The following is a 24,445-nucleotide window of genomic DNA, read 5'->3' as shown; positions in this document are numbered from 1 at the left end:
AAAGTCTGCATTAATGATGATACTGCTTCTGAATGCAAGCTGCAGTAATAACGGCTAGAGGAGATTTTCTTGCTTTGTTCTGTTTCCTGCACTTAAGTCATTGTTTGTCTTCTGTGCTGATGGTTTAATTTCTTGCTCTGCTGACACCTAGGATTTTCTCAAGTATCAAGTGATCCGATTTTTTTTGTTAGCTTCACACCAATAAATGATTCTGAATAGTCCCATTGAAAACTGACAGGACTGGGAAATATGAACAGTGGCAGAGGCAATGGAATTTGCCCTGCAGACTTTAAACCTCATCCAAGATTTGTTGCATACTGAGCTTTGGAAAGCTGAATTTACCTTTGGCAAAACAGAATTATTCATATTTTTAATTTTTACCCTTAATCCCTGGTTTGTTTATCATTATTCTCTTGCCTGCATTGAGAGGTCGTGCCAAATAGCTTGGAAAATGACATTTTTTACAAACCAAGTTTTTATGTGTTTACACAACAGATCTACTTTAAAACAATTACGACATTTTTGCACTAATATCTATAGAGTACTTCCTAGCACTTTCTGACTAATTGTCCCACATGGTCTCACTTTTATTAGCTTTTGTTACTGATGAAATTTTTTTTCTCAGACCTTTAATACATCTAACAGATTGATTTCATTATTATGCATATAAGCATGCATATATTTTCAGAATATTACTGGAAAATGAGTGTCAAAAATCAGCACCCACCTGAGAGAAACATAGTGAACTGGATCACTGAATTGATTTAGCTGAAAAAATGGATCTAGGAAAAGTAAAAAAGATTATTTTAACTTGCATCACATCCTGGATATCAGCTCGAGGGAGAGAGGACACAACAACTGGTTTGTGGGAGTGTGAGCTTATGCCATTTTAAATGATGTGTGAAGCTATTTTCAGGTTATAATAGTTATCTGAGATTATCTCAACCAGGGGGTAATTAGAGGATTTCTGCATGCTTGTCACCAAAGTATTACAAACATGATTTATTCTTAGATACTGAAAATGATAAAAATACAATTTAAGAAAATGTTTCTAATTACAAATTGATTATTTAGCTTTTACTGCTTTTTTATTTTGCTTGTTATTCCAAAATGAGGCTTATGTGCTAATACTATGTGGTACAATACATATTATGCTTACAGCTGTAAAATATGAATGCCTTAATATAATATGTTGACTTGGATACACTGAACTGTTATTGATCTTCTGCAAAGAAGAAGGATGGCAATTATTCCTATGAAGAGTCTTTAACTTACTGTTTTCTGTGATTAAGAAGCTTTTACTGCCATTTGTTTCCCTTCTCTGGTACTGTTAGGACTAACACTATATTAGCAGTCTATCTTAGATTTTGCAGAAATGAGCAATGTAATACTTGAGGACTTTTTATTTTCCTTTGAGAACCCTTAAAAAGTAGGGTTGGAGAAATGCTTGCTATTACCAGCTAGTGCTCTGCTTTTCTAAAGGCAGCTCTACCATTCCCACAGACAGAGCTGTTTTGGAAGGAGATGCTTCCAGACAGATCTCAGGGATCCAAGCTTAGATGACAGCAATTTCTAGGAAAACCAAGTAGGAAATTAGTTCTCCCTTTAGGCATAGCCTGGAGAGAGGGAGGAAAAAAAAAAAAAGAAAAAAGAGCAGTGGACCTTCTAAAAGCGAATTATGAGAAAGATTTGCCTCTGGTCTTATAAAATGAGTGTGAATAAGCCTGTACTAACTGTGAATATCAGAGATATGAGCAGATACAGTCCTATAAAGAGTATCTTATAAAATTATAAATGTATTAAGGCTTTGAAAATGCATCTTTTACTATGATAATACTGGTCTTAGAAGGCTGCAGTGATGATCTTCCTAGTTTTTGCTTTTGCGAAGAATAAAAAGCTCCTTTAGCCTGTGGAACAGTGAGACACAAATGTGCCCAATGTTCAGTCTTTGGGTCTGTTCGGGTCTGTAAAGGAAGCTGGAAAGCACAGTCTAGTAAAAAAGAGAAGTCACAATGACAGAGAATTAAAGTCAGGAATATGAACAGTTTTCACAGAGTTAAGTCTTCATGCCTTGTCTATCTTTACCATGATTACAACATGGACTTCAAAACTGAAGGGAGACTTGAGTCACAACTGCTTTTGGCATGCCAAACAGCAGGGGTAGACCTTGAATACTGAAGGTATTTACAGCAGATTTCATTTCATGGCAACATTATTCCATTCAGAGTTGATGCCTTATTCATGTGTATCTGTCAGTTAATTGCGGAAGGGGAGAATAGAAATCAGTTTGTGAAGAAAAAAAAAACTAGCTTGTGATTGGTTGAATGTAATGTGTTTACATAGTGCTAGGTTTTATTTAGATTTAAAACTTGAGACTTTAATTGTTGCGAACCTTTATCCCTGCTGAAAGTATGGTGCAGCAAGCTCCAGTGTGAATAGAGCCGTAGTTACAGATATGTTTTTGTTGAAAATCTGGCACAATGTCGTTAACTTTCCCTTTAAGACGGGCAAGAATGTCAGATTACAAAATGAGGGCTTTTCAGCAGCTATATATGCTGGACATGTTTATTTTTGAAATCTAACTAAAAATACTTCATACTAGCCTAAGAAGCAAATCAAAAGATCTGAGGGGTACTGAATTTAACAATTAGGAGACTTGCTTGGTGGAATAACTATTCCAAAATGCTTCTTCCGTGATTTTTGACAAGTTTTGCCTTATTTTTATTTTTCTTCCAGAGATTTTGCCCCTCTTGACTCCTGTCTATTCCATTCTGATGACCGTGTTCACTAAAAGATAAAAATTTTATAGAAGTGAGCTTTTCCTTCCTGAAAATGTCTTTTTACAGGACCTCAGAGGTCATAGAGGCTACACTGATAGAAATCCAGAACTGTGCTGAGCTAGGATACACATTCATTTTTACCTATTTTTTCACATACATAACCTGTAAAATGTTGATTAAAAAGGGACTGGAGTTCAGCACTGTGATTCTACGTGTAGATCATATGTACACACATCAAGAACCAGGGACCTTTCCTCCTGCCCATCCGTTTTGAATAACATGTCTTGTTTTGGCCCCCATAGCAACCGGTTTCCTCTCCCAAAACGATTGCCTGTGATTTCATGTAGCCCCTGCACTGATCCTTAAAACAACCTTGTCATTAGCTGCAATTTCGAGTGGGTTATTTGAAGACTTACTTTAAAGAACAGTATTCTTGAAGGAGAACAAATTATCCTACCAGTGGTTCACAGGCATAAAAATAGATACATAACTTTTCTTCATAATGCATTGATACTACCAAATCAGCTAATCTTTTGTAGGCAGTCTCCTTTCACACATAGCCTCCTTCATCATGTTATGTCAGTACAATTTCAGCATGCAGCACTTACTGATCAGCAGCAAAATGGGATTAACAGGGATCAACCCATATTGTTCAAAGCCAATAGCTCAGAGCTATCTAGTGAGCGTAGAATAATCAACAGTACCTTTAGCTACACCATCGAATTACTTTTTGACCAGAAACCAATATATGATTAAATCTGCCTTACAAATTACTTTCATCATAATTGGCTTCTGGGTGAGGAAGCATCGTATAATTAGATGCATAAACCATAAAAATAAAGGGAGCAACAAAATGCCTAAAATACTTGAATGTTTGAAGTCCTATGAACTGTGAACTATACGAGGTATACTTTGGAGTATTCTTTTTTTTCAAGTACAGAAGCTTTCATGCTCTCTAAGGTTTCAACATACAGAACCAATTAGTTGGATTTCTTTCTTATAATTCTGTCCTAATTCAAGCATGATAATGATGCACTGGGTTGTTCTTTAGTTCTAGGGTTTACTTTAATGTATGTACTCAGATTAATATTAAAAATACTAAATGACAATTTGTAATAGTTGACAACTAAATTTGCTCCTGAAATTTTTCCTTGACACTGACACACTAATGAAATTTGGCTAGAAGTAACATCCAAATTATGCATATTTAAAGTCCAATTAACTGTCAAATTTATGCAGATACTTTGAATACTTATGAATATGCTCTCTAATGAGAGTGAGAAACAGGGCTGTATTGCCTAATATTCTAAAATACATTATCATAAGCTTAGAGTATGCTTTTAAGAATAATTGCAAGATATGTTCATAAATAAATTCACAGCTCTTACATCAATATATAAGTAACAGCTCAGCAGGAAAACCATTATATAATGGATTTCCTATATGTTAAACAAAAACAGATGAGATTTTGATAGAATATTTACATATTTCATAGAATTATAGAATAATATCTATCTCCATTTGATATGTTGATGTGTGATCATAGGATCCAGTCCAACACACACTTTCATAATTTTGTTTTAATTTTACATGTGAGTAGTAATGGAAAGATCAGCTGCAGTAATGTGTGCAGCTGTTTGTAGATTTGAAGCATTAACAGTTAGTTACTACTCTGATAAGATGAATGAATATTTTTAAAAATTGACACATTGCAAAACTGTTTCGGAACATCTAAATGTCTTTGTAGTTGAAGTCATTGGAAGTCGTCTTCAGTATAGCTGAGAAACTCCCATCGGCTATGTTTGATTCCTTGGATATACAAGGAAAACAGTGACATATTTTCAAGACGGTATTCTTGAATTGAAAACATGAGCACAGAAATACTAACCCATCATAAATCAATACCACCTCTAGCATGTGGAGGAAAGTAACAATATTAAAATAAAAGATCCCCCAAAGTGATAGAGGTCATTCTCAAGCTGGAGGCTAGCACAAGTAACTGGCAACTTATTGGGACTAAATACTGAACATTGTAACTCTCCCTTATACCATGCTGAAGATGGTTTTATTATAGTCCAGTATGTGCCCTTCTGTGCTGTTGCTTACAACAGTTTTTGTTACTGCTGTTCAGTACGGCTTCTCCAGCCCACATCCGCTGCACAACACACAGTGTTCTTTCTTCCCTTCTGTTTTAATTTGCTTCTTCCCACAAGACCTGGAGGCTCTATTAGTGCGTGGAGGTGCTTATAAAACAAAATTACCATAAAAATTCAGCGCCTGAAAGCGTGCTTCGGAGACTCGTAGGTTTGTTCTTTATCAGATTACCATGTTCCTTCCCAAGAAGAATACAGGTTTAGCAGGGGGACACAGTGCTTACCTGCAGAAGGGGGCTCTATATATTTAACAAATTCTGCTAACACAGGCTCACTCGATATGTAGAAATTTGATCTCAGGTCAGACCTTTGTCAGTAGAAGTAGGTCAGCGTAGAGGTAATACCACAAGTAGGTGTGCTTTCACAAGTACAGCTTCTTTTGTTTTTGAAAGTGTATTTGTAATAGACCATCAAACCTTTTCAGAATAGCTGTGCCTACTACTAGTGCTAGAAACGTTTGTCCAACGGTATGCATTTCTTCCAGTAAGTTAGTCCTACTGCAGGGACAGCCATATTTTTGTGGGCATTCAAGTGGACTTGTTAAGTACAGAAAAGTAAAAGAAGCCTAACTAGCCAACATAGTATTACTGAAATTAGGATTGAAGGAACCTAGATCTTCCATTGCTAGATCCAGTTGATGGTATGACCTCTCAAATGTTTGAGCTGGGATGGTGTATCATGTCTATAGGATAGGAGATACTTGACTACTCTGTTTGAGTTAGGTTCAGATATGTATTCTGATGACCCAGAGGCTGTCATGAGAACTGTATTTTAAACAGTATGAAATACATAAATCGTGAAGACAGATTTCTGATTTTGAATACTTTTAATTTGATTATGATCTTTTATCTTGGTATCAAGTCAGTGAAACCAAAAATCCACTGCACCTGAATTCAGTTTTAAAACACTTTTTTTTGCAGCATTTTTCATAAGTCTTGATTTCATTTTTTTATCTTGTGTGAGTTTTTTTTTTTGTGTGTGTGTGTGTGTGTATGTGTAGATAATCAATCTCCTTGGGAAAAAAAAAACTATTGTTTTTCGTACCAAAATCTAAAAAGGGGGGAAACAAATGTTTCTCCCCTTTTTAAATTAATTACAAGATGGTTATACTGCCTTTTTAATCATTGAGATGCTTTCTTTTGGAGAGGAACTTGAAGGTTCTGGATCTTCAGATTGATAAAAATCTTCAGATTTTTATCAATATATTTCTTGTAAAATGGTCTACCAATGTTTTTTGTTGTGTCTTGCAAGTGAAGAAGGTTTGCCCCAAGACATGACTATACTCATATGGATTGTTTTTGAGTAATGGGAGGAACTGCTTGGCATTTTACTGTGTTTTTAGCGTTATAGTATTCATTTCAAAGCTTACCTCTTATTATTAAATGAATAAATAAAGTTTTAAGTGCTTTTGAATGGTTGCTCTATTTTTAGAGATGCTTAATGTTTTCCTGAGTGTCTCATAATATCACATAATGGAGTCCAAGGAAACAACACGATAAAATAATATATAACTACAATATTCTATGCAGTGTTCCTCATACAGCTCCATGAGAATACAGTTGAATGTATAACTGCTTCCAGTTATTTAAATATTTCTTCTGTGGGAGATATCACCTCCAATCAGCTATTAATTTTACTGAGCGGGGCTGCAATATAATTAAATACTGTACGGCACAAAATACCTGCTCTAAATTGCCATAAAACTGAATGTTTACATTTGAAGACTTCTGAAGAAAGAAAGGGCTTCTTCACAAGAGTTTGTTCAGGAAAACAGTTCAGTTTGTATTTGACACTGCAAATCCCCCCCAAAAAAATCTGTATTGCCAATAGACATGTAAAAATTGGTCATTAGAAGAGCATACATTCAGATTGATTAAATGAATGTGTACTAGATCATGCTAAAATATGATTAAGCTATACAACAGTAGCATTTATGACTTTGAGGCAAGTGTATGAATTACTTAAAAGGTTATGATAACAGATCACAAGTTTCATGTATGCAGAGCCATCCAGAAAATGGAGATTTAGGTGTACCTGTGCTGAGTTTTGACACCTTCCCCTCATTCTCTATCAAAGTGAAAAAATAAGAATTGGAACTTTCTTGGTATGAGGGTGAGGCCATGGTGGGAGGAAAAGAAACTTTGTAGAGTTCTTCCCTTCAAAACCCAGCAGCTGATTCTCAGGGCATGGTAGTGAGACTTCATATCATGTTTGGCCGAGCTAAAATCAAGGCGCAGCTGGAAGTGGCAAGTGAGCTCCTGCCTCTCCCTTGATTCAGCACTAGCACTGTGCTGGTCCTGTGATGGACTAGTTCAAAGACCTAAATCCAAATGACCTTTCTTCTTGTCAGGGGAGGAGCTAGGACTATCCTTTTGGTAGCAGCAATGAATTGTGGCAGGCTTGCTGTTGCAAAAAATTTCATATGGAACACACTTAGGTTCATTCACCTAATTCAGAGAGATTACAGGTGCTTGAATCTAGATTTCCAATATCTATCTCATTTTGATTAGAAGAAAAAATCCTGTTGTGTATTTGTATGAAACTCCGAAACAAAAAGAAGTCTCTAAAAGCCCATCCAACAACAGAAAACATTAGTACATATGTTTTTCATGTCCAGAATGGAGTGGGTGAGTAATTGACTTAATCAGCTCTATCAGAGATGCACAATTTAACTGAAAAACATCTTGTATGAAAGTATTTTTGATTCTTTAAAACTTGCTGAAGCAAATATCACTCCAAAATTCAGACAGTGAAATCTGAAAGCTAGCAGTCTTTTTGTCACATAAGAGATACTTGTGGGAGACCAAAAAAAAAAAAAAAAAAAAAGGTAACTGAATATGTGGTATTAGATATTCATAAAATGCATTAAAGTGCATTTACATTCCTAATGAAAATACTTTATATAACCCACCAGCTGACTGATGGGTGACAGTATGTCATTTGCTGAGGCCTTGCATAGAAATGCCAGAAAATTTTGCAGTCTTGCTTGAACTCAGTTTAAGTAAATCCAGTTAAGTGAATCCAACACAGGAAGGAAAAAGTACTTTGACCCTCTGTTAAGATAGATGAACAGGGAGAAGGAACATTGGGGATTTATTGAAAAATTGCTTAGCTTGGGAGTATTTTCAGGCCAAAGTTTGCAGTTATTTGAATTATGGCTACAGGAAAATGAGGAGGCATCTTTATAATTTATGAAATACTTAGTTTTAACTAATTCCTTAGCAAGCTTTTTGATTAGATAGACTATTGTTCTACTTTAGTCTGGCAGTTCTCTTAATTATGGAGTAATAAAATCAATTCCATTTATGTTCAAGGATAAATTCTACCACTTCACAGCTGAAGGATTTCAGCAGCTCATTTCAGCTATTTTCTGTTCTTGTATTTGTTAGCATTGACATTGGCATCATTTCAAACTTAGCAAGACAGTAGTACCTTACTGGATATTTTGTTTTCTTGAAAGATATGTGTATATTTTAAAACAGAATGTGGCAGCAATGTGGTTTAGCAACTCTTAAAAAAAAAAAAAATAGTAATCTAGTCTGTTTGCATTTTAAGGAATATTTTATTTGAATAGTGCTGTTTCAGTTGTTTTGCATTATGCCAATAATAACAGAAGTTTGAGTGGTAGGGTGCAAGAAGTACAAGAAAATCATCTAAACAAAACAGAATAGCAGCTCAGCTTACCCCAAGGTTGAAAACCAAGTAATACTACGGTGTAGAATCACAGTAATACCATGGTATACAGTCACAGTGTGTTTTTCAATTTTAAACTGAAAGACCTGCTGAAGATGCACACTTAGCAAGATAGCATAGTTGTGTCAGGAGAAAAAAAAATGTAAGCAAAGGGGCGTTCATATTTCAAAAAGTTTTGAACTTTTTGAAAAGAAAACCATGCCTTCACCGTGCATGCCAGCACCGCATTTCCATATGGTCTCATTCAGAGTCAGTTAACCCTTTCCACATTTAAAGAGTAGGCTTGCATGGTAGCTTACTACACTTCGTAAGGAGTGTAAGAATTGAAATTGATTATTACTCATTGAAAGATGAGCCAAAGAAGGAAATCATTACTTGTAGCCAAAATAGGAGGAGAACATAATGAAAGCTGAGCGGGTGCAATTAAAGAACCGCTGCGGTGTCTCTTTCAGCTTGCTTACATATTTATAGTTTTATCAGTTTGGAATTACACTCAATTAAATGGAGTGAGGAAAGAGAGCTGGAGTAAAATAATTGATAAGGCCCTTTCCAGAATATTTGTGACAACAGGAGCAAAACATGCAACCCACTGCAAAGTTTAACAAAAGTCTTCGAAGAATTGCTAGAGGTCTGTATAGCCTTTCTCCTGTCTCCCATAATGAGTTTAAGGGAAAGTGCAAGACCAGAGCCCAAAATATAACAATATTTCCCCTGTCTGAGTTTGCAGGTCAGAGACTTCCTGAGCTAGAGCTGTTTCTGAGTATTTAGTAACCCTGAGGAAGCTTGGTCCTCTTGAAGCTTGTGCACTTTCTGGAGCTGGTAACATCCTGTGGTGAGGAGTTTCTACTGACTCTGCACTGTGAAGAGCCGCTTCCGTGAGGCACGTCTAGCCGGCCGCCGCCAGCCCTGCTGGTGACACCAGGCCTTGGGCTGGACGGGCGCTGGGTGCAGCGCCTCCCTAGTTGCTCTCTGCAGCTGTGTTACAAGGTGGTGGGCTGGGACTCACCTTCTGAGGTTCTCTCTGTTGGAGCTTGAAGAGTCCTACATTGTCCAGGGGTTCTTTTTGCAGAAGCTGTTTTTACTTCTGAGAGTCCTTTCTGGTTCTCATCTATTTGAGATGGGAAGACCAGAACTGCGTATGATACTTAAAAATGCAATAGCCCCATGCATTTACACGATAGCGTAGTGATTTCCTGATGTCTTTCTCTTCCCGACTTAATCCTGTCATTCAGTTTGTCATATGGCTGCTGCTGAATATTAAATTGATAGTGCCATAAAAACATCTACTGCTATACCAGAAGTACCTCCATCCCTCCAAGAAGTTAACATCAGCCAAGTTATTGGTTGGTTACTGAGTTATATCTACCAAGAGTAAGTACAAGGATACTAACTGTAGGTATATCGGTGACTTTTATGTAGTGTAACATCTTTGTAAAGACAAACTGAACCTATAATCATGGAGATAAAATTACAAAAGCAGTTCATGAATCTATAAAATAAAGGTATATAACTTAGTTTTGGCTTATCTTATTTGAAACAAAGCAGCTACACTATATCCACACTGTGAAGACTGCACCATTAGCTTTCAAATGCAGTGACTCAAACTACTAGTAATCCTGAAGAAAGGAATTTTTAAAGTGGATATAGGGAAATCATAACTTTGGAAGGAGTACTTAAGGATTTTTGGACAGAGGGAGCCAAGTGTATTTTTTAGAAAGTGCTTTCTTTAAATTTCCTCTTTTAAACACATAAAAGCTAGTAATAAACAGTCTTGTAAGTTCATTTCCAGCAACAGGCTGCTTGATGATCATTTTGAATATTTGTTCCAACTTTTAGCTATTGCTGTTACTTTGGGAAGGGAGCCGGGAGGGAAAATATATGTAACCATTTCTTTAAGTATTTGTAGCCTACCATAATGTGAATTTAGCGAAGTATAGCAAAAATACTTTCTCAGACCAGAAATCTGCATATTTTACCATTTAAAAAAATGAATACCATATTATCCTTTTTTCCACAAATTAGTGTGTGCTAGAATTCAAAAAAACCTGTAATCAAGAACTATCAGTACTTCATCACAAGTGTGGTAATAATTTGTGAGTTCCTGTAACCTTCATTTCATTCTGTCAGCAGTTATGCCTGTCCTACTACATGACCTAAATTACTGTTGCTAAATTTTAAAATGGACTCTATAATTTAGAACAGTACTTACGATAATATAGGAAGGCTATGACGGCAAAAGTTATTTCTGTATAACTGGATCTTAATATATTAACTATATGCCCTTCATTTTATATAAATTTTCTTATTAATTTCTCTGTGTCCATCCTTGTCATTGATCTGTACTCATTTTTATATATATAAATATTTTTAAAATTTTGGGTTTTAAAATATATGGAAATCTTTCAGAGCCATGAGGAAAACAAAATATTTTTGAAATAATCATCTTTGATCATTACCCTTCCATCTTAATAATGAACATAAGACTTAATCCCTGCTGAAGCAGTCAGTGTATACACAAATTCTGGCCTTTCTTCTGTGCTATGCAATAAATGGAGAAGGACTAATTTTAGCACAAATGGACAAAAACCATACCTTACAATGGAAAATGTTCTCAGCTCTGCACATCTGTGTATGCAGCCATACTCTCTATGCGTATATACACTCCCACGTGGTTAGCGATACTGGAGATACTGGAGTCTTGAGCGATAGCGGATGTAGTGCTCTGGGGCGGGATTTGACACGCAGCCGAGACAATAAACCACCTTGCTGCTGCAGGAAGCCGAGGTTTTGCTTCCAGCCTTGTCCTGCCCCTGCATAGAATCATAGGATGGTAAGGTTGGAAGGGACCGCTGGAGGTCCTCTAGGCCAACCCTCAGCGTAGCCCCATACGGGGATTGAACCCACGACCTCGGCATAAGCAGCACCATGCTCTAACCAACTGAGCTAAATCTTCTTTGCGCTGCCTTTGGTACTTTTGGACCTTTGCTGAACTGTGCGCCAGCATGTTCGGTTTCCGCACTAAGAGGAGGAAATTAATGTCTCCTTTGATGCATAATTTGCATTTTTTGCGTACAAGGTGCTTATAACCACGTGTGATGCCTTTCAGTCTGTCTCAGCCCTTCGCTCCAGAGTTACTCTCCAGAGTGTGTGGCTATTGACACTAGTGGCAGAGCTAAAATTATTTGAGTGATCCTAACAGTAGACTTCCAAATTTAAAATGTTCTGAGAACTTTCTTCCTAGGTTTGCTGTTAGAATTTTAAAAAAGAAAAAAAAAGTCAAAGGGACTTCGTGTTTGCTTAATGTAGCAAAGTTTGCAAAGTTTGGTTAGAGGGGGAGATTTTTCAAATTACACTGAAGAAAAAAACATTTAGTTGGCTTTCTTTTTTCCCTCAAAATCAGTTTTAGAAACACTTATAACAAAAATGTATGCGTAATATTATCTATTGCCCATATGTATACAGAACAAAAATGAAGTTGTGATTTCGAAATCATGCCACATATCAAATAAAACCCACCAAACATCGTAGTTATAGCCACTCATAACTCTCTAAACAGAATCCGCTCAACAACTTATGGCTGGACAGCTATTTGGATTTTCAGAGTTAGCATTAATTTGTTCGGCACTATGTGTAAATGCAGCGTGAGGTTTGCGGTCTTAAAATCTGGATGAAATTCAAGCCAGAGTTTAGTAAAGAAGCTGGAAGGTAGAAATTAAGTTATAATCTGAAAAAAAATAATGCAATAGAAATAACACTGTATGTGAACCTATGGGTTTCCTGTCTTGCAGAGATAGCAGATTTTAGGAGAAAATTGGTGAGGAAGGAATTTACTGCCTACTGCACTAGGATAAATCCAGTGTTGAGCTAGGTATAGAACAAAGAAGCTGATGTTGCTCTTAAATCAAAGAGGTGATGTAATACATTAGAAACAAAAATAAAGATTTAGGACAGAGATGTGCAGAGCTTTGAAGGTGAGGATACCAGTCATACTGGATGTACCTACACACAGATGTACAGTGTATTTTTACTCTTAGTCACCCTCTCTGAAGCTGTGTTTATGAAGGATGTTAGCTGAGTGCTGCAGGCAGGCTCGCAGCAGGGCTGACATGTTGTTCACATGCCGTTTTCTGCCTGAAGTGATCCTTTAGATGTTTCTTTTTCCTATAGCAGCTGGGTAAAAATGATTTTTGTCTTAATTTATTAGCCATGTGTATATGCAAATATCTTGAGTAATTATTTTTAAAAGTTACTGGCCTGCCCGTGCTCTGTCCATGTATTTCTCTTTTCTTTAGAGCAGTCATAATATTATCTCCAAAGAGCTTTTGTACATAGGTGTGGGATTTGGGAGAGGCAAGGGAGGGGGCTCCTCTGAGAGCCTGTCTTGCTTCAGTTACTTGATATTTGTTGCTGTTGTTTTCCTTCACCCTTGAAATCTTGCTCTCCATAACAAGAACCTAGCTATAAGACTTATTTTTGGGGAAGAAAAGCAGGATTTTTGAGGTCCCTTTAGGTGAGCACCACATGAATCAGGGTAATGAAGCAGCATCACAGGTTGCTCCTTGACCCAGCAAGGGCGAGTGGCCCTTAGGGAAGAGCTCAGCAGTGCCAGGGCACAGAGCCGCGCTTGCTGAGCCCTTGAGTGCTGCCTTTCCCATCTTCTGTATAATACCAAAAGAAAGGTGCCTGTAATGGCAGCATGGGATAAAATGGAATAAAAAATACCAACGAAGCAAACAACAGAGGACAACCGTGTGTGTGCAATCTTCTGTGCTTTTATAGTTAGAGTGCTTCTAATATCAGTGCAGTCTTAGAGATGGTTCACGTGGGCAGAGTGAAGCTTGCTGAGGACGTGCTAACTCATAATTTCTTGACACTTTTGTGTATCAAATTTTAAAATTGTTTTTCTAACATTTCCTCTTTTTTAGAAAGCGTTTATCAGTAATGGAGCAAGTCTTCCAGTCCTAATTTTAAGTCTAGGTACTATGAATCGTTTCAGACACAAACCAATGGAAAAACGAAAATAACTTCTTGAACCTTAATTGTTTTGGTTTCAGTATGCTTTAAGTTAATGAACTTAATTTTGGTGTGACTGCTGTAGTGTATGTAGTCAGGTATGCAGTAGCAAGGCCTCATTACTATTGACCCTCAAAAATTTTGAGAAAGAAAGTATTTCTGAATACTTGCTGATAATTTGCTGCTCATGCGAGTTGATACAGCAGCTTGTCTATTATAGTAAAGGTGAAACATTATGCAAAAAAAAATCATTAATTCGGAAAAAAAAAAAAAAAGTTATGCTACTGTCAAGGACTACTTTTGGGTTTACTCAGGTTTTTGAAAGTATTCTAATGTGTCAGACCATATACTGGTCCAGCCCCAGAGTGACAGAATTTAATAAAAAGGAATTTCTGTAATGTTTAATGCTATGTTTTGTATTAATTTGCTGACAAAGAAATGACAGTAGTATTATGGTCTACTGTTAGTACGAGAAAGAATCTTACCAGAGTGATGATTTCCTGCTTAGTAACTTTTTTTTTCTTTTTTCTTTTTTTTCTTTTGGCATGTTCCTGACCCTCCTGCTTGCTTGTGGGAATGAATATTTTGGTCCTTGTGAATTGTAGAGCCCATTGTGAAGAATGGGAGGCCTCCAACGTCTCACAGTATGCACTCATTTCTCCACCAGTACACAGGATCTTTCAAGAAGCCCCCTTTACGGAGACCACATAGCGTCATAGGGGGCAGCCTCGGCTCTTTCATGGCAATGCCTAGAAATGGGAGCAGATTAGGTAATCGACTATATTTATTTTTAATTTCATTTTTCTGTAAAGAACAATGTCTGTTCTCTTAGGAAGAGGTGCAGGTATTCTGGTGCTTTAATAAATCTCTGGGCCTGCAGTAATTTTTTTCGAAGTTTGTTAGGGAAAATCCTGTTTAAGGTGTTAAATGCCTCTTTAAGACTTTTAAGTGAACAATTAAAAGAGCATACAAAACTCATCCACAAATCTGACGTACGTAAGTTAGAAAATGTTCATTCTTAATATTTTATAAGGAACCTGTATGTCCATATCAGTTAAATATTGATGAGAACTACAAGAAATGGAATACGGTAAAAAAAAAAAAAAAAAAAAAAAAAAAAAAAAAAGTAACCCGTATGTGAAATTTAAAAAAAATGATGTATTACTTAGATTTTCCAGAAATATTTGAAAAAAATTTGACTTTCTTTCAGTGATAAATTAAGGCCACTAAACTATAATTATGTTTTTGTTGGGGTCTTCAGCTAAATTTGTGATTCTTTGGAGAAAATTACTGTTAAAACAAATTTTCTTCTCCTTCAAGTAATTTATAATGTTACTGCCTCCAGTCACCATTAATGTTTTACTCTGTTTTTGTGTTATGTTAAATTATGCTTAATTAATTGATAATAGAAAATGAGAGCAAGTCACAGTTTAATTAGAATGCTGTGAGTTTTCCAGTCATCTGCCCTCCTTTAGAAGTGTGTGATATTTAAACTGATCTCCTTCAAGATTAGAGCTGTCACTCAAACCATTTGTATCCTTTTCTACTATAATATCACACATCACATTCAAAACTTTACCTTTTTACTGTTTGTGCTACTATTCAGTCTTGAAAGCACATTCCCTCCTTTTGAGTGGAGTTTAGCAGGTGTTTTTCACAGAAAAACAGACAGTTTTTGTTGTGTACATGTTGAGTACTGTCTCGATTCCTGATTTCACTCAGGTTCTACACACTTCACTTATCCCTTTTTTGCCAGGCCAAGCTTTGCTTAAGTAGCTATTGCTAAGAATTTAATGAGACCAATTTTTACGTACTTTAAAAATAAAGGTTTTTCTGGTCAGGAATATTGAGTCTTTTTATGGATTATTTGTCAAATCAGGCATATACAAATGGTGCACAAGAATAGAGAGATGTGTGCTTTTGTACACCTCTTTTTTGTGTTGCTTTAAAAGCATGGTACTATAATTTTTTTTAAATACAGTTTTATCAGTAAGTTATTCCTTTTTCAAACTTCACTGTGATTTTCAAATCAGCTTCATAAAAGAAAATTTCACTACATTACTGTATTTCTCAGTATTTTTCACCTGAAAATTTTAATGTGGAAATATTACAAAAACATATTTATTTTATTTTTCTTTTTTTTTTAAGGTGGCCAATTCTGTGTTTAAATCTCACTATTTGAATATTTTACATTTTTTAAAAATGCCATATACTAAATAGCTACAGCTGCATATTCCTGTAGAATCTGCAGTTTCACTGAAGTGGGAAGGAGCAGATTTAAAACATATACACATGTGTGTTAAACATCTCTTTTTGCTTTGGGTCCAGTGATGCCATTCATGTATCTTTTTCCAATACTATGTTGCATTCTTTTTTAGGTTTCTCTAGGTCTGAATTTTCTACAATTTACTTACCCCCATTTCCTTTTTTTAAAGAAGAATCTTTAGAAGCTTTATTTTTCATGCTTTTTTTTTCTTTAAGCTTTGTCATGTGAGGAAGATTTACTTGTGCGTTTTAGCTGGGTGGCATACCTGTGTGCAGACATAATCACTAGTGCTCCTTCTGTTCCTTTTTCACATCTTTCCTCCCTTTGTTCCTGCTGTGTGGGAATGCTCATTACTCAGCAGGGTGCTGAGGTTTTCTACATTGGAATAATGATGTCAGAAATGAAGTGGTCAAATATTCCAGACTACATAAAACTACATTTTTTTTCTTTACTCTCTTAATTCATCCTTTTTCTTTCCACTTTTTCCTGTATTCTGGTGGTGGGAGCATGCAATCAGAGAGAAATCCTTGAAATAGCACAAAATGATGGCATTAAGAGGAAGGTTATCTGGTTAAAAAACAGAATAAAACAAGACCTGCACAGGTGCGTCTTCAGACTGCTTGCTTCTGAATGAGATTTTCTGTGTACAGATTCCATGAGATGGGGTTTTTGTTTTGTTTTCTGAGCATCGAACATGAGTCTCTGCTGTTACGTTAACACATTTAAACTTCCAAAATATTTTAAAGATTTTTCTACATGGAAATTGTTCTGTTGGCTTTAGGTTTTGCTAAATCTTTCTTGGAGGCAAAAATTCTGAATTTTGGCCAAGAAGTGTATCTTTGTTTAAAATTTTGTAGTCATTTTTATTGTAATACTCCCTTATCATTGTAATACTGTATAATGTACACATCTCAGGTCGAGTTGTGAATTAGCCATGTCACTGATGCAGTTGAAGGTATAGCTGGGTTTTTTTAAAGCTCATTTGTGTACATCTGTACAGCATAAAAGTCTTGCAGCTCCAGAAACATTTAACATTGTGGAGCCAGAGCTAATAAACCCTTATTAGACCTGATCTGGCCGAGTGCAGAGCCAGCTTAGATGTCCTTGTTCCATTTCTGTGTAACTGGGAATACTGAAGAGGCGCTTGGTGGAATATCTGGCCAGCTCTGAGCTGGAGCTAACTATCCCAGGAAACCTGAGCAGCAGCCCGGGGAGAGTTTGCCTATGCTTTTACCAATCACAGTTAGCAAATGTGTGTGTTAATATAACTGTGGAAATGGTTTGTTTCTTTATGGGAAGCATTTGAATCAAAAGGAGTGAGGCTTCTGTACTGTTTTTGTAGCTTGATAATGTTAACAGCAAAGGGAATTTCTCACTATTCCCTGCCTCAATTTGGAGTGTTTTTAGTGACTCTAATCATAAAGTCAATTCGTAGAGAAGTTCTAGAAGAGTGCATATTGGAAAGAACTGAATATGCAAGCCATGTGATTTTCTTGTAATCATTTGAAGTAAGTTTGGAAGAGCATGCATTCTGACTCCCTGCTGGCCAGTTAGTGGAGATTAACACTCAAGGTTCCTTGTTTTCTAATTTCTTCTGTGCTGCATTCCTCGTGATGACATCATTTTCTTTCAAATGTGCTTTTGTCATTTTCATATTATATTGTAGTCCTTCACACCTTTTCATTGCAAGAGTGCACTGGGTGTTTACTTAGGTATGTAGAGTACATCAAATATCTGCGTGAAAGACTGGTTATGGTATCCAGTGAAAGCAGTTCAATAAATTATGCAACCATTAAAGACACTGAAAACTGCAGTCTGTATTTGGTGCAGCTATAGAAAAGCTTAGTGAAATTAGGGAAGTATTCGCATGATTTTTTACCAGTATTTGAGCAAACATTATCATTGTGCACCTGTGTAAAATGATTTAAATGGTTAGGTTAGTGCCTCATTCCTGGTTTTACGCTATAAAATAATGAACATAAGGCTCAACTAATGCTTTTTTAATTGAATAAAATGAAAGGACACGTTTATATTAGATAACACAGATAAGATTTTTTAAAAAAGAAAAAAGTTAAAGTATCCATAATTAGATAATAGATTAATATTTAAAGCATCTGAGGCCCTTTGTAGATAGGAGCACTTGGATATTCAGCCCATCAGAAATTAAGGGAGAGCTTCCTGATACGTTTTGGATGCTACAAATGATATCCTGCTTAGAACATTTTGGTCCTTTGTGGGTATATAACTTACATCCAGACTTACCAAAAATAGTTATATCACAATAGTATTCAAAATAGACTGACTTTCCTCTTAATTAAGGCTAAAATAATGGAATATAGTCTTGCGGGGCACAGATCCACCATCTTCTCATTCATGATTTGAAGAGAGCTGAATCTTCTTGCAGTTACATTATCTGCCCCAAATGTAAGATTTTGTATTACTCATTCTTGAAATATTACTTGTATATTTATTGTGTAGGTGCTCGTCTTAGTGGAAGAATTACCTTTGTCAGCTGGGGTGTTCTTTGTGGCTCTGAATGTTAACATTTCAAAGAAGCGTAATGTATGCTTTGTGAATTGAACATTGTGTATTTTATGTTGAACTGTATGAAGATGTCTGTCACATGGTTCCTTTATTGTGTGTATCCGTCTTTTCAAAAACTGATGTAATTGCTTAGCTTAGAATATAATACTTTGTTAACTTTATCTGCCTTATTTTGTGAGGTTGTTCACATAATGGTGTCTCTTCTAGCTTCTTTAAAGAAGATAGGCCTTGGAGCCCTGTAAGTGGGCTCACACTAACTGAGATAAATTGGGGAACAGCGATGGCTCTTAAACATAATTTTACAGAACAGAATGCTGAGAGCTGCAATTGCTGAAATGGATAACATGACTCACAGAAGAATCTTATCAAAAGGAGTATTTATAAAAGAACTGAAATGGCGAATGTGCTGTTTTCTAGCACATGTGCTGTTTTCCAGCATTCAACGGTGCTGAGATCAACAGCTTTGCTGCAGATAGTGGTTTCAATAACACTTTTGTATTACTAGCAGTAATTTCATACATCTTGTTATGGATTTTTAAACATACAGCTATCAAGTCACTATGAAAAATGAGAGGAATTTCTTACAGATTTGGCAAAGAAGGTTAATATTTCATCTGCTTAGCTTAAGATTCAGGCTGACCTTTAGCAGCCAGTTTCTGAAAATCTTTTCCCTCCGTTCACTCTAACATGCCTTTAAAAGCACTGATGACTGTCTTGTTTGAAACCAACAGACTCTCCTTAATATACCAGGAGTGCAGCTTTTTTCTCTCATTCAGTCCAAATTTGAGCACGAGTTGCTGGGAAATTTGTGATGCAGTGGAGATTTTTAGTTAGAATCCAATTTAGATCCATATTGCTGCTCAATGCATTCTGAAAACTTTGCTTTTTGTTTAGGATACAGGCTTAGGTTGTGTGTTTAACTAATTTACTTTGAGTTATGCACTGCCAGTACCTTATGAGCTAATCTTTGTATATCCATTCTGTTTTCTGTAAAAAAGGAAATTCTTTGTACTGAGGAAGAGTTTGATCCTTTGAAGTCTATGTGGTTCTATGAGAGCCAATATAGGCAAACCTTTCAGAAGGTGTGTTCATAACTGAACTTTGCTTAAAGGCATTTTTTTTAGAAAAGCCAACTTTCCTGCTTTTTGAGTAGTGGTAGAACTTGCATACATTCTTTTGTTTTTAATTGCTATGGTTCTGTGCAAGTGGTATTCTCGGGTATATTGGTGGTAAGACTTCACTGAGCTCTGCATATTTTGCTAATATTAGTGTTTTTAGGAGTAGAGTTCTGGGATTTTAAGTTTTCCCTCAGGCCCCTATTTTACCCTATACAATCATGTATAATATCTGGAAACAGGAGAGATGAGGGAAATTGATGTCTTTTGAAGCCCTTCCCTCATTTGAAGTATTTAGTCTTTATAGTATTTTGGAGTTGAAAGTTCTCAGATACAATGATGGAACGTTAATCATAGTGGATCATCTTGTAGGACTATTTTCCTGTTGTGTGTGCTTTTGCAAGTGACTTGACTCTTAATGACACCATCTTGATCTTCTCTTCATCCATTACAGTATTTATCTTCTGGAGCCCAGAAGATCCTGTGGTGCTTAAAAGTAGTATATACGTAAGACATGATATACATTAACTCATTTACATGGATTATTCTACAAGCTTGTTATGAAAGTATTTATTTCAGTTTACATAAAAATTCTGCAGTACCCTAGAACTGGGGCAGTCTGCTACATAAATCCCCCTGTAAGACTGTAAAATTCATTTAAGTAATTAAGAACATCAGGTCCTCTGCTAAACCCACTTTTGCATTGTAGGCCTCTATTGAGGCAGGCAGAATACATCTCCTTCCCCTGCCCCAGACCCCCCCAAGTGGTGTTTGTATTTAAAGTTTGCCATGTTTGGCATTTCTAAAAATAATGCTACGACCTTTCAGGATTTTTACGATTTTCTTTTTTTAAGCTTTCTGAAGATAGGTTTAAGTGTCTTAACATCAGGTGGCCTAACTTGAAAATCTTAAATATTCTCCATACTATTTTATATTTTTTCCGTGAGTCTCAGTTTTCCTTTGCAAACACAGGTTTCTTGATCCAGGAGCAGCAAAAAGAGAAGATGTGATTAGGGAGTTCAGCAACTCACGACCTGGAGGGAAGATGACTTATAGGAATTAAAAAAAGCACTGCATAGTAGAGATACAGTTGTTCTCTGCATGTGTGAGAGAGATGTTTAGTGGAATACTGATTGATTCACTTCAAAAAATTTTTTTTTGTTAGATATTGTTCATGAAAATCTGAAAATGGGGTCAGATGGGGAAAGTGACCAAGCTTCTGGAACATCATCTGATGAAGTTCAGTCTCCCACAGGTGTTTGTCTCAGAAACCGGATACACAGGCGAATCTCTATGGAGGTAATTCACTTTTCACGTAAGGAACAGTTAAATTGACAAGAGATTTGGGGATTGCTTTAATTGTTCTGTATAACTGGTTGTCTTCCTCTCAATTAACTTTAAACAGGCTGACATATATTTAGTGTGGAGAGCATTATAATACTATTGCTTCTGTTTGCATTTGTTTCCATTTGTCACACACAAATCCAGTGATTATTCTGCCTGGTTTATGATCTGTTCTGATTTGAAACTTCAATTTTTAGGAAGAATTTTAAAAGCATAGCTTTAGTGTTTATAGTATGTGTTTGGTAGAAGACTTTTGCAAGAATTGTTATAGGCACTGGAGAATTTAGTCAAGAGTATCTTTGCTTCATATTCTGTGTGCAACTCACAGGATATTTTCAAGATGTAGATTTAGATATTTTCATATAAAACTGCCTTCTAATCTTTGTAAAACAAATGCTACAGAAGAGATGGTCCTGACTGCTTCAGCCTTTCCCTCTCTTCCTGTTTTTTAATGAACGGAACTTTACAGGATGATAAACAAAAGGAGGAAAAGTACCTTATGAATAACTGTGCACATAATTTCCTTTATTTATGAGTCTCATTACGAATACTAACCACCCTTGTGCTTGCTTTGTTGTCATTTCCCTTGGCAAAGAAAAACAGAACACTTCCCTGTTTCTAGAGTGTGCATAAGTTATAGTGAAGCTCTTGCATGCTACTATACTAGCATGTAAAATTTTATAGTTGTTGCATTATAACACGTACAGCAATGTGCACTTTGTAAGATTTTAAAATCATTTAATGTATGAGATCAAATACAGGATTTGGGAAACAGATCTGGATAAGTTACAGTAGAAAGTGAATGCCAAAAACTTTTGGTCTGTGAGGAGTTCCGTTATGCTTGTAATTCCAAGATTCCAAGCATGTAATGCTGGTATGATTCCAAGAATTCAGGAATTAATTTTATTAATTATTCATACCTTTTCTAACACCTGGTGGTTTTGCTGTCAAACTGCCTAAATTTATGTCTTCATCTCAGGTTTGAACTAAAGCCTGTTGGACTATTGACTTGGATCTGTTGATATTTGCAGGATGTTTAAATTAAAAAAACATCTTCATAACTCACACATCAGAATGTGTCCTAGAGAAACTCAGACCCATCAGGGGAATGATTTAAAAGACTTGCTCACTTTTTGCTCATTACCTGTTTTCTCTGCATTTTCAAACGTGCGTGTAGAGCAGGAAAGAAATAAGGAAGTTAATGGTAGATACTGAAATTAACAAACTGAAATGAAAATGTGTCAAGTCTTCCGGAGTGGGCTGTGAGCCAGGCTTGAGACCTTTTAGATTAGGTTTTCAGTTCATGAAACTCTGAAGGGAACTAGGAAAGAATTCAGGGGAAAAAAAGCATTAAATGTAGGGGAAGTATTCATCCGAATGTGGGACATTCCTGTGTAATTTTTTAGAAGGTATCTAGTAAAAGCAGCTTTTCAGTGGGCTGTTTACATTGTAAAGCAGTTTTAAGATGGCTGTTGCAGAGGCTATGGGGAATTCTTTTATTTAAGTTCTGTTTGCCCAGTGTTAATTTTCAAGTGCTTGTTTCTGGCATTTGAAATTACCGTTATTTCTTCATTGCTCGGGCTTTACCAATGAGAGCCCAGCAGTTTGGCAGCTATTCTTGTACAGTCTATGTGAACTGTAATTTTTCTCCCAGATTGCTTCAGTATTGACATGATGACTTTCAAAATAAGGTTCTGAGCTACCGTTTGAAAATGCTCTCACTTCTGACTCACTTCTGAATGGTATCTTTGATAAATATTTTTAGTTGACATAAGTTTCACTACATAGAAGTGATGTATAGCATTTTTTGTTCCTTTTTTTAACCTGTTTGTGTATGTCAGAGAAAAAGAACTAAAACTATCTTTGTAGCTTTAGTCAAAATGTCTTTCTAGTTATAATCTTTCCACTATAACATCCACTTTAGCTGGCATCCTAAGAGAAGGGTTTAAAGGATTACACTGTCTGCCTGTTTCTCCCTCCTTACATTCTTCTCGTGGGACATTTTCAGTCACATGAGTAGAAACCTCATTAATTTTCTGTTAATTTCTGAGGGAAAAAACTCTGAATCAGGAGAAACTATTAATGTGTCCATTGCTAGGAAAGATGCAGCCTTTATTAAATGCCACAGTAGCCACATATTAGCTCAGTCTCAAGGAAACAGTGTTTTACAAGCTTTGCTGTTCCTGGAATGGCATTGCTTGCTTCCTTGGCCTTCAAGGGAACCGAATAAAAATTTTGTTTGTTGTACCAAATCTTACTTGTCTGGCTTGGGTGGTTTGTGCCATGGAGTGGTAGTAATTTGATAATATGAAGGAAAGGAAAAAAAATTTTGTGTAGGAGTAAATTTTTATCACTTCAGTTTTTTTTTGTGGATGTGTGGGGATCTGTCATCACTAGGCATCATTGTGTCACCTTAGGCAGTATTGCCCATTAATTCATTTAGGATGAGTTATAGCTATATGCTGTATGTATAGTTTGGAGTCAATTAGTATGTGTGTGATCTTTATTTGCTCTCGTCTGCTGAAGTCATTAATGATACTTCAAATCCATTGCAAATATATATGATTGAAACACTATAAGAAGTTGGATAAACTTAATAAACCAGTGTTCCTTTTCTCTGTTTTTTAATAAAGTGAACATGCCTGTCTTCCTAAGAGTATATCCTTTTTTTTTGTTTAATTTGAATGATGTTCACTGTATTTGTAATACTTATGCATAATTTCTTTACATAGATGGCTTGTTTGTTTCTCTGTACTGATTTGAAAAAAGTCCTGTTTTTTTTTAAGGACACTAATCAGATAAAGCGGAGAACTTGGAATAGCCCTTTTTACTTTTAAGACTTTTAGGTATAACCAAGTTTTTCATGCTTCACTTGAACTTCCTTTAGGATTCTATAGACTATTTATAGGCAAATTAGCCACCCATCAAAAAAAATTTTTTTTATATTCTTGCTAAAAACATGTATAATTACTAATACTGAATATTAATATTCTGGGGATGTTTTGTATTTCAGAATATACATTTTGGCTCAAAATGTATATCAGCAAACTCATTTTATGTAAAATTGTTAGAGATTTGAATGGTATGTAGTTGAGCAAGCATAGCCATGAGAGAGGCACTTGGCCAGCTGTGACAGTTTTTCCTTTGATCAGAGCATGAAGAGACTGTGAATATGATACATTTCAAACTCCAATATCAGAAGTCCTTATCCCTTCTTTCATACTGTAGTAGTTCTTGATCCTTAGTGTCAGTCTGCACTGCAGTATATCATACAATGAATCTCTTTTCTGTAATTGTTAATTAAATCAGAGCTACAAGTAAGGTTTTAACATTCTTGAAGAGCAGACAGCTTTTCTTATCCAGAGCATTTGAAATATTTTGTTGAGAAATAAACCTGAATCTTTCCAAAATTTTCTCACACAGACATGCTGAAAGCTAGAGAAGTGCAAAATGCACAATGCAGACACAACTAGAAGCTGCATTTCCCCCCTCCTAGTTCTGGTGGAATCTTTATAGCAATAGAAAACTGAAATTTCA

General features: G+C 36.0%; 1 protein-coding gene across 3 annotated transcripts in view; it reads left to right on the top strand.

Annotated features, from left to right (window-relative positions):
• CDK17 (cyclin dependent kinase 17) overlaps positions 1-24,445 on the top strand; it is a 95,357-nt gene that overhangs the window by 38,865 nt on the left and 32,047 nt on the right. For all 3 annotated transcript variants that reach the window (XM_062585624.1, XM_062585641.1, XM_062585633.1), the window contains exons 3-4: positions 14,245-14,409; positions 20,730-20,863. In XM_062585624.1, the coding sequence (XP_062441608.1) occupies positions 14,245-14,409; positions 20,730-20,863 (299 nt within the window). The remainder of the gene's footprint in view (positions 1-14,244; positions 14,410-20,729; positions 20,864-24,445) is intronic.

This window comes from Rhea pennata, chromosome 1 (genome assembly GCF_028389875.1).
Source record: "Rhea pennata isolate bPtePen1 chromosome 1, bPtePen1.pri, whole genome shotgun sequence".
Taxonomy (NCBI): domain Eukaryota; kingdom Metazoa; phylum Chordata; class Aves; order Rheiformes; family Rheidae; genus Rhea; species Rhea pennata.
The sequence above is the reverse complement of the archived record's forward strand: the minus strand, read 5'-3'. Positions and strand labels throughout refer to the sequence as shown.